Raw genomic sequence first — 11,572 nt, forward strand, 5'->3', positions numbered from 1 at the left:
TAATGTGGCCCTGAACAAAGGAGGGGCGGATCAAAATCAAAAGTAACAGTCAGTATCTGGTGTGGCCACCAGCTGCATTAAGTACTGCAGTGCATGTCCTCCTCATGGACTGCACCAGATTTGCCAGTTCTTGCTGTGAGATGTTACCCCACTCTTCCACCAAGGCACCTGCAAGTTCCCAGACATTTCTGGGGGGAATGGCCCTAGCCCTCACCCTCCGATCCAACAGGTCCCAGATGTGCTCAATGGGATTGAGCTCTTCGCTGGCCATGGCAGAACACTGACATTCCTGTCTTGCAGGAAATCACGCACAGAACGAGCAGTATGGCTGGTGGCATTGTCATGCTGGAGGGTCATGTCAGGATGAGCCTGCAGGAAGGGTACCACATGAGGAAGGAGAATGTCTTCCCTGTAACACACCGTGTTGAGATTGCCTGCAATGACAAGTTCAGTCTGATGATGCTGTGACACACCGCCCCAGACCATGACAGGCCCTCCACCTCCAAATCGATCCCTATCCAGAGTACAGGCCTCGCTGTAACACTCATTCCTTCGACGATAAACGCGAATCCAACCATTACCCCTGGTGAGACAAAACCGCGACTCGCCAGAGAAGAGCACTTTTTGGAATTTTGTGTTCCTGGTGTAACTCGGGCAATTGTTGACATCCTGTACCTGTCCCGCAGGTGTGATGTTCGGATGTACCGATCATGTGCAGGTGTTGTTACACATGGTCTGCCACTGCGAGGATGATCAACTGTCCGTTCTGTCTCCCTGTAGCGCTGTCTTAGGCATCTTACAGTACGGACATTCCAATTTATTGCCCTGGCCACATCTGCAGTCCTCATGCCTCCTTGCAGCATGCCTAAGGCACGTTCACGCAGATGAGCAGGGACCCTGGGCATCTTTCTTTTGGTGTTTTCCAGAGTCAGTAGAAAGGCCTCTTTAGTGTCCTAAGTTTTCAAAACTGTGACCTTAATTGCCTACCGTCTGTAAGCTGTTATTGTCTTAACAACCGTTTCACAGGTGCATGTTCATTAATTATTTAAGGTTCATTGAACAAGCATGGGAAACAGTGTTTAAACCCTTTACAATGAAGATCTGTGAAGTTATTTGGATTTTTACGAAATATCTTTGAAAGACAGGGTTTGAGTTTAATTATATGTACAGTACATATCTACCTCAATTACCTCGTACTCCTGCACATCGACTCTAAGTTATTGTTTCTCATTGTGTATCTATTATTACGTGTTTTACTTTTCTATTATTTCTCTATTTTCTCTCTGCATTGTTGGGAAGGACCAGTAAGTAGGCATTTCACTGTTACACCTGTTGTTTACCAAGCATGTGACGAAACACATTTGATTTGATTTGAGAAGAAAATCTGGATTTTAATACGAATATAAAAGAATCTGCATAAAAACAATATGCACATTTTCCATCAAATAGACTTGTTGCAGATAAAAGGCTGTGCGTGATGACGTAATGCACATCAAAATACTTTTTGTATTCAAATTCCCATGTACCGAATAAAAAATACTAGTTAAATGGGTTTCCATCTCATTTTCAACTATACTGATGGTTGTCTCACAAAAACTGTTGCGTTATACAGTGAGTGTGCCCACTCTGGTATTGTGGGCACCACAACAGCTCTATCTGTGCGCTTGGCTAGAGCGCACGTGTAGCCTACATGATGAGATTATTATTATGGACAAAAGAGCGAGATTCTTTTTACTTGTCAAATGGCAGCCAAGCATAGATCACCATGTCACCAGAATAAGACCCTTGATATGTATTGAAAGGAGCATCAAGCTCATCACTGTGCACTTTTACCACCCTGTGAAGTTCATAACTTATTTCATCTGTAGCCTAATAAACTGCATGCTTTCCTGACAAGTCATAGTGAGAGGACCACACGTCATCGCATGACTCCAAGTTTACTTAGAAACGATGGTTATTATATCAATATTTGTGCATAAAAGCGTTTACACTGACATTTCTCACATAATACATTTTACAGCCACAAAAAGATTCTACCTTGTCTAGCGTGACCTGGACAGAGTTCTAAGAAAAGCTTGGTGCAGAAACAACAGAGTAAAGCTCACCTCAGGTTGTGTGGAAAAATGTCAAAGCATTGCGTACTACTATCTAACTATGGTGATGGTAGTGATAGACACTACTCACTTCAGTGAAACCATGGAACAGGCTGAGCGGGAGGAGGGGCTTCAGCGCCATGGATTGGTGGACTCCTCCCACAGGAGGCCCAAGGTCCAATGAAGGCAGGGTAGCGGTCTGACAGACGTTACCTAGGAGACAGTCATCACGTCAAAAACAGATTAATACACTTTAAAAAGAAGGTGAGGGCGAGGAGCTAATCACACTCACTCACATACACATACACACATACTGACCCACAGACACACACACAGTTTGGTTCAATAAGGTCATTAGTGCATCCTCTGTGATTAGCTCTGTTTGTGTGAGTGAGTTCCTGATTATGGAGAGTTTGTTTTGTTTTGGGATTTCCACTGAGCCTGATTACAGTTTGATAATCATAACAATCACAGCCCCACCCATGTACACCCTGCTGCACAAACATTTGGCCTGATTACCTTAAGTGTGTGTGTGTGTGTGTGTGTGTGTGTGTGTGTGTGTGTGTGTGTGTGTGTGTGTGTGTGTGTGTGTGTGTGTGTGTGTGTGTGTGTGTGTGTGTGTGTGTGTGTGTGTGTGTGTGTGTGTGTGTGTGTGTGTGTCTGAGCGAGAGAGAGAGAAAGAGAGTGAAGACTAAAGAGGACTAGCAAGTACAAGAGCTAATAAGAGAAAGATGAGTGTTAGAGCACAAGCTGATTGTGTGTTTTCTCTCTGTCTGTCCCTACCTCGCTCCCTCATCTTCTCTTGATGTCTCTGTCTGTCCCTACCTCGCTCCCTCATCTTCTCTTGATGTCTCTGTCTGTCCCTACCTCGCTCCCTCATCTTCTCTTGATGTCTCTGTCTGTCCCTACCTCGCTCCCTCATCTTCTCTTGATGTCTCTGTCTGTCCCTACCTCGCTCCCTCCGTCCTCTCATCTTCTCTTGATCTCTCTGTCTGTCCCTACCTCGCTCCCTCATCTTCTCTTGATCTCTCTGTCTGTCCCTACCTCGCTCCCTCTGTCCTCTCATCTTCTCTTGATCTCTCTGTCTGTCCCTACCTCGCTCCCTCATCTTCTCTTGATCTCTCTGTCTGTCCCTACCTCGCTCCCTCCGTCCTCTCATCTTCTCTTGATCTCTCTGTCTGTCCCTACCTCGCTCCCTCCGTCCTCTCATCTTCTCTTGATGTCTCTGTCTGTCCCTACCTCGCTCCCTCATCTTCTCTTGATCTCTCTGTCTGTCCCTACCTTGCTCCCTCATCTTCTCTTGATCTCTCTGTCTGTCCCTACCTCGCTCCCTCCGTCCTCTCATCTTCTCTTGATCTCTCTGTCTGTCCCTACCTCGCTCCCTCTGTCCTCTCATCTTCTCTTGATCTCTCTGTCTGTCCATACCTCGCTCCCTCATCTTCTCTTGATCTCTCTGTCTGTCCCTACCTCGCTCCCTCTGTCCTCTCATCTTCTCTTGATCTCTCTGTCTGTCCCTACCTCGCTCCCTCATCTTCTCTTGATCTCTCTGTCTGTCCCTACCTCGCTCCCTCATCTTCTCTTGATGTCTCTGTCTGTCCCTACCTCGCTCCCTCATCTTCTCTTGATCTCTCTGTCTGTCCCTACCTTGCTCCCTCATCTTCTCTTGATCTCTCTGTCTGTCCCTACCTCGCTCCCTCCATCCTCTCATCTTCTCTTGATCTCTCTGTCTGTCCCTACCTCGCTCCCTCCGTCCTCTCATCTTCTCTTGATGTCTCTGTCTGTCCCTACCTCGCTCCCTCATCTTCTCTTGATCTCTCTGTCTGTCCCTACCTCGCTCCCTCATCTTCTCTTGATCTCTCTGTCTGTCCCTACCTCGCTCCCTCCATCCTCTCATCTTCTCTTGATCTCTCTGTCTGTCCCTACCTCGCTCCCTCCGTCCTCTCATCTTCTCTTGATCTCTCTGTCTGTCGCTACCTCACTCCCTCCCTCCTCTCTCGATGTCTCTGTCTGTCTGTCTGTCTGTCTGTCTGTCTGTCTGTCTGTCTGTCTGTCTGTCTGTCTGCCTGTCTGCCTGTCTGTCTGTCTGTCTGTCTGTCTGTCTGTCTGTCTGTCTCCCTCTCAATTAAATTAAATTCAAGGGGCTTTATTAGCATGTGAAACATATATTACCATTGACAAAGCAAGTGAAGTAGATAATATACAAAAGTGAAATAAACAATAAAAATTAACTGTAAACATTACACTCATAGAAGTTAAAAAAATAATAATGACATTACAAATGTAATATTATGTATATATACAGTGTTGTAACGATGTGCAAATGGTTAAAGTACAAAAGGGAAAATAAATAAATATACATATGGGTTGTATTTACAATGGTGTTTGTTCATTACTGGTTGCCTTTTTCTTGTGGCAACAGGTCACAAATATTGCTGCTGTGATGGCACACTTTGGTATTTTACCCAGTAGATATGGGAGTCTCCCTCTCTCTCTCAGTCTATTTCTCTGTCTTGCTCTGTCTGTCTCTCTTTCTGTCTCTCTTTCTCACTCTTTGTCTCTCTCTCTCTCTGACTCCCTCCCTAGTAATATCATTGCCTTTGGCTGAGAGACATGCAGGAGAACAATGCATCCTACTTTTTTCTCCCTTCTAAATCCCATTGATCCCTCCCATCGGACTTTGGTCAAAACCAGTGCACTATGTATGGAACAGGGGTCGATTTGGGAAGCAGACTGAGAAGGTTTATTATGTAGCACCAGGCATGACAGCATGGAGCAAAGTCACACTTTATCATCAAATAGAGTTGGAGGCAGAAGCCCTGAGTTGAGTAAACAAGAGCAATACCATATTTCTGTACTTACAGTGCATTCTGAAAATATTCAGACCCATTGTCATTATGGGGTATTGTGTGTAGTTTGATGAGGAAAAACATGTTTTAATTCCATTTTAGAATAAGGCTGTAACGTAATAAAAGGTGGAGAAGTCAAGGGGTCTGCATACTTTCCGAATGCACTGCATGTATGTCGTTTTTTTGTGGTGTGGTTTTCAAATACAGTGCCTTTAGAAAGTATTCAGACCACTTGAAGTTTGGGAGCCCCTGCTCTATGATTATGCGCGAGTGAAGTGAGTTCGGAAAACATCATTTATTCTATTAATTTTAGGGGGATTTTACACCGAAATTATTTGGTGAGTTTTTTCCGAAATCTGGTGTTAACGATCTATCCGCACTCGGGAACGCACTAAACAACGCGCCGTGGTACACTCAAAAAGGGTGGTCTCGGTCCGATTCAATTCGTACTGTGGTGCCGTTCGCTCACGGTGAGAACAGAACGCAGTCCGTAGCGAACACAGGAAAATAACCAGTCACGCATTATTATTGGTTGTTTGACTGCGCTCATTGGTTGTTTTGACAGCATTTGATTAAATGCACACAGCATCATCATTTGAGATCTCAGAAATATGTGAGTAGTAGCAGCGCATTTATGAGCGCATCCGATTCGGATTAGTGGGAGAAGGGAGCTATATATAGGCTACTGAATATAGCCTACTCACGTAGCAGATTGTGATATTGCGCTGTTGTTGGATGACCAAAGTGAACTCTGATTCGAACTCCTCAAAACTATGTGTGAAATAGTTCACATAGAAACTTTGTGTCCAACTCATAATCAAATAGTCTTCCCCAAAATAACATGGTCGCTGTGGTAGAACGTTTATTTTGATTGGCGATTTTGTGCATTCATCAAAATCCCATCAAGTAGCCTGATTTCAAATTACATGTTAAACAAGATTTTTTGGGACATCGTTCTTTTTGCACATCATCAACGTTTAAAACATGGACAATTATATGAATCTGACTATTCCGTATTACTGTGTGCATACTACTCAGTGCCAGCTGTTTTCCTATTGGTCAGTCACTCGGATCGTTGTGTAACAGCTGCCGCATTACACTATAAAGGCTAAACATTCTGACACTACCAGAACTTTGTCGGAATCTACAATCTCACGTAGTGGTATTTAATCGGCAGACCTAGACCCTGTCACACTGAACGGTCCAAGACGTTCGACAATCCTTTACGACCTAAGAATTTTCCCACGACGTGGAAATCAATCTTGTCTGGGGATACAATTGGGGCATAAAACGGCTAAAATCGTACAGTCTGCAAAAGCATGTATGTATGTACGTACTAAAGGACGTAGACAGATCCACAGACCCCTCCCGATTTCATCGTTGGGGACAACAAAACAAAAAGGTGGACTCAACTTGCCAGGATGGGCAACAGGCTATTTCTGTGATCCATACGTCTGCATCTTTACAGCAGACATTTACATGAAGCATCTAACTGTGCATTTACTGAGCCTTAAATTGTAATTAACCTAACCCGTTTGAGTAGGCAATGTTGTATTTATTTAAGGCTACCTAAATGCATTCTGGTAATTTCCTACTATACTTGAAGTAAAAATAAGTATCTCCTTACCAAAATACATGCTGGTCTTATCAACAATCAGTATTCCTTTTGCATGCAACTTCACCACCCCTGGTCAAGTCTTCAATCGATTCTAGCTGAGCATGGTGGTATGATGGGTCCAGAATGAGTCTCCTCTCCTCCACAATAGTCTACCACTCACTGCTGAGGTAGGCTTACTCTCCCTCCTCTAAACTCCCTCTCTCTCTAACCTTGTTTACACCTTGAGCTAACATGTGGTCCCAATCACTATTGGTTCGTTTACACATGGAGGTAAAATGTCTCTCTTTTCCGTCCACTGTGCTCGCATTGTGACTAGATTTCCTGGTGCCTGCCTGTATACAAATTATTTGACTTTCTTTCAAAATAATATGAATGTATTTATTTTAAGACAGTTATTGATGCCATACGCCAATGGTGCAACCTGTCAATGATTTGAGAGGCCGGTATAATAGTGATTTAAATTATTTGACCATCCAGATCTGTTAAAACTTGATTGATATCCATGTACAATGTGTCCCTGAATACCTCTTGAGGCTGGTCTTTTAGTCGTCTACACCTGCCTGAAAATGTGGGCACAATCAGAATGTAAACAAGATCAGGAAAAATGGTACATGTTAGAACCAGGTGTAAACATGGCTTCTGTTTCCCTCCCCCTCCACCTCCCTCTGTCTTGCTCTGAGATGTGTGAAGAATTTTACTTTATTGGAGTGTAGGCTCCATATGCAGGGTGTGTCTGTGTCATCTGTAGTATGCTATTTGAGGTTATTGGTCAACTCCTCACTGAGCCAGGTGCTCTTGTTAACCTATTGACATGCACACGTGTGCGTGCACACATATAAATAGAGGGAGGGAGGGAGGGAGGGAGGGAGGGAGGGAGGGAGGGAGGGAGGGAGGGAGGGAGGGAGGGAGGGAGGGAGGGAGGGAGGAGAACTGATGTGATCTGATGCGGCATATGGGATACCATGGTCACCATCCAGCCCTAAAAATGGGGAAATCCCTGCCTCCTCACTGTGATTCATTCACTCCAGAGGGTTGGAGGGAGGGAGGGAGGGAGGCAGGCAGGCAGGAGAACTGATGTGATCTGATGCGGCATATGGGATACCATGGTCACCATCCAGCCCTAAAAATGGGGAAATCCCTGCCTCCTCACTGTGATTCATTCACTCCACTGTGAGTCTATGGAGGCTGACCAGGCTGTTGTCTTTGGATGAGCCTGTGTGTAAATCCTTTAACATCCTCACTCCATTCCTCCAGTGGCTGGTATTTTTAGATGCTCCCTGTGTTCACTGGTTCGGAAGGAAACCACATACAGCATGCAGATACAGTGCATTTGGAAAGTATTCGGGCCCCTTGACTTTTTCCATATTTTGTTACGTTACAGTGTTATTGTAAAATTGCTTAAATAAAAATACAAATTCAAACAGAAATACCTTATTTACATAAGTATTCAGACCCTTTGCTATGAAAGACACACACCTGTCTATATAAGGTCCCACAGTTGACCGTGCATATCAGAGCAAAAACCAAGCCATGAGGTCGAAGGAATTGTCCATAGAGCTCCGAGACAGGATTGTGCCGAGGTACAGATCTAAGGAAGGGTAACAAAACATTTCTGCCATATTGAAGGTCCACAAGAACACAGTGGCCTCCATCATTCTTTAATGGAATAAGTTTGGAATCACCAAGACTCTTCCTAGAGCTGGCCGCTCAGCCAAACTGAGCAATCGGGGGAGAAGTGCCTTGGTCGGGGAGGTGACCAAAAACCTGATGATCACTCTGACAGAGCTCCAGAGTTCCTCTGTGGAGATGGGAGAACCTTCCAGAAGGACAACCATCTCTGTAGTACTCCACCAATCAGGCCTTTATGGTAGAGCGGCCAGACGGAAGCCACTCCTCAGTAAAATGCAGTAAAAACCAAGATTGAACTCTTTGGCCTGAATGCCAGGTGCCACTTCTGGAGGAAACCTGGCATCATCCCTACGGTGAAGCATGGTTGTAGCCGCATCATGCTGTGGGGATGTTTTCCAGCGGCAGGGACTGAGAGACTACTCAGGATCGAGGGAAAGATGAACGGAGCAAAGTACAGAGAGATCCTTAATAAAAACATGCTCCAGAGGACCTCAGACTGGGGTGAAGGTTCACCTTCCAACAGGACAACAACCCTAAGTACACAGCCAAGACACCACAGGAGTGATTTCGGGACAAGTCTCTGAATGTCTTTCAGTGGCCCAGCCAGAGTCCAGACTGGAACCCGATTGAACATCTCTGGAGAGACCTGACAGATCTTGATCTGCAGAGAAGAATGGGAGAAACTCCCAAATACAGGTGTGCCAAGCTTGTAGCATCATACCCAAGAAGACTTGAGGCTGTAATCAGCAATGTACTGTGTAAAGGTTCTGAATAGTTATGTAAATATGATATTTCAGTTGTTTTCTTTTTATAAATGAGCAAAAATGTATAAAAATCTGTTTTTCTTTTTCATTATGATGTATTTTGTGTAGATTGATGAGTGGAAAAAGCAATTTAATCCATTTTAGAACGAGGCTGTAACGTTACAAAATGTAGAAAAAGTCAAGTGGTCTGAATACTTTCTGAATGCACCGTATGTCCCACACACATAACATCACACTAGGTGCTATCATCATCACCATCATCATCACATGTGCACATGCATAGACTCTCTCTCTCTCTCTCACACCACACACACACACACACACACGCACGCACGCACGCACGCACGCACGCATGCACGCACACACACAGTATTGTAGAACTAAACTTGTGGGGACACAATTCATCCAATTCAAAATCCTATTTTCCCTAACCCCTAAACCTAACCCTACCTCCTAACCCTTAAACCTAACCCTATCTCCTAACCCCTAAACCTAACCCTACCTCCTAACCCTAAACCTAACCCTACCTCCTAACCCCTAAACCTAACCCTACCTCCTAACCCCTAAACCTAACCCTACCTCCTAACCCCTAAACCTAACCCTATCTCCTAACCCTAAACCTAACCCTACCTCCTAACCCCTAAACCTAACCCTATCTCCTAACCCTAAACCTAACCCTACCTCCTAACCCCTAAACCTAACCCTACCTCCTAACCCCTAAACCTAACCCTACCTCCTAACCCCTAAACCTAACCCTACCTCCTAACCCTAAACCTAACCCTACCTCCTAACCCTAAACCTAACCCTACCTCCTAACCCCTAAACCTAACCCTACCTCCTAACCCCTAAACCTAACCCTACCTCCTAACCCCTAAACCTAACCCTACCTCCTAACCCCTAAACCTAACCCTACCTCCTAACCCCTAAACCTAACCCTACCTCCTAACCCCTAAACCTAACCCTACCTCCTAACCCCTAAACCTAACCCTACCTCCTAACCCTAAACCTAACCCTACCTCCTAACCCCTAAACCTAACCCTACCTCCTAACCCCTAAACCTAACCCTACCTCGTAACCCCTAAACCTAACCCTACCTCCTAACCCCTAAACCTAACCCTACCTCCTAACCCTAAACCTAACCCTACCTCCTAACCCCTAAACCTAACCCTACCTCCTAACCCTAAAACGATCCCTAGCTCCTAACCCTAATTCTAACCCTAACACTAATTCTGACCTTAAACCTAAAGCCCCTAGAAATAACATTTCACCTTGTGGGGACAAAACAAAATGTACTCTCGTGGTAGTAAACCACAAGTATAGTTAAAGATGTCCACACACACACGCACACGCAGGCTGGCTCAAGCATGGCTCTTAAATACACTCTTCTCATCAAAAAGTGCTCATACCCCTTGACTTATTCCACAGTTTGTTGTGTTATACAGCCTGAATTCATTCAAAATGGAATAAATAGATTTGATTTTCTCTCACCCATCTACACATAATACCCGATAATGACAAAGTGAAAACATGTTTTTAGAAATGTTTGCAAATGTATTGAAAATAAAATACAGGAATATCTCATTTACATAAGTATTCACACCCTTGAGTCAATATTTTGTAGAAGCACCACTCACGATTACAGCTGTGAATCTTTCTGGGTAAGTTTCTAACAGGCTGACTACACCGCTCGCGTGCGCAAGCGTGAGCGCGAGCGTTGCAAAATAAATTTAGACATACATGTTATTCAATTATTGCACCCACACTGCTCGCGCATGCCAATGAGCGTCTGCATTGCCAAGGGCTAAAATAGAAATCAGTTCTATTTCTGACGCAGATCACGCTGCAAGTCCTGCCTCTCCCATCTCCTCATTGATTTGTAGAAGCAGGTACCCACATGCCATCTCCTCATTGGTTATACCCACGTGGGTGACTGAAAGATGAAAGAGGTCGGTAGTGGTAATGCACCTTATTTATGAAAGTTGCCAATCGCAATATAAAGAAAACGTTTGGCCTCTGTCATTGCCAACAAAGGGTATATAACAAAGTATTGAGATAAACTTTTGTTATTGACCAAATACTTATTTTCCACCATAATTTGCAAATAAATTCATTAAAAATCCTACATTTTGTCTGTCATAGTTGAAGTGTACCTATGATGAAAATTACAGGGCTCTCTCATCTTTTTAAGTGGGAGAACTTGCACAATTGGTGGCTGACTAAATACTTTTTTGCCCCACTGTATGCACGATGGCGCATGCGCGCATCCGGTTTGGGTTCGGTGTAAGAGCTTCCACACCTGGATTGTGCAACTTTTGCCCATTCTTTTTACAATTCTTCAAGTTCTGTCAAATTCGTTGTTGATCATTGCTAGACAACCATTTTCAGGTCTTGCCATAGGTTTTCAAGTAGATTTAGGTTAAAGCTGTAACTCGGCCACTCAGGAACATTCACTGTCTTCTTGGTAAGCAACTCCAGTGTAGATTTGGACTTGTGTTTTAGGTTATTGTCCTGCTGAAAGGTGAACATCTCCCAGTCTCTGGTGGAAAGCAGACTGAACCAGGTTTTCCACTAGAAGTTTGCCTGTGCTTAGCTCTATTCCATTTATTTTTATCCTGTAAAACT

The 11,572-nt window shown here is 44.3% G+C and overlaps 1 protein-coding gene across 1 annotated transcript in view; it reads right to left on the reverse strand.

Annotated features, from left to right (window-relative positions):
* LOC139392222 (zinc finger protein 385D-like) overlaps positions 1-6,658 on the reverse strand; it is a 40,521-nt gene extending 33,863 nt beyond the window's left edge. The window contains exons 1-2 of the mRNA XM_071140054.1: positions 6,567-6,658; positions 2,185-2,306 (exon numbers count right to left, since the gene is read on the reverse strand). Coding sequence (XP_070996155.1) covers positions 2,185-2,306; positions 6,567-6,576 — 132 coding nt within the window. The 5' untranslated portion in view covers positions 6,577-6,658. The remainder of the gene's footprint in view (positions 1-2,184; positions 2,307-6,566) is intronic.
* Between the last annotated feature and the right edge of the window lie 4,914 nt (positions 6,659-11,572).

The sequence above is a fragment of the Oncorhynchus clarkii genome, chromosome 32 (assembly GCF_045791955.1).
Source record: "Oncorhynchus clarkii lewisi isolate Uvic-CL-2024 chromosome 32, UVic_Ocla_1.0, whole genome shotgun sequence".
Lineage (NCBI taxonomy): Eukaryota > Metazoa > Chordata > Actinopteri > Salmoniformes > Salmonidae > Oncorhynchus > Oncorhynchus clarkii.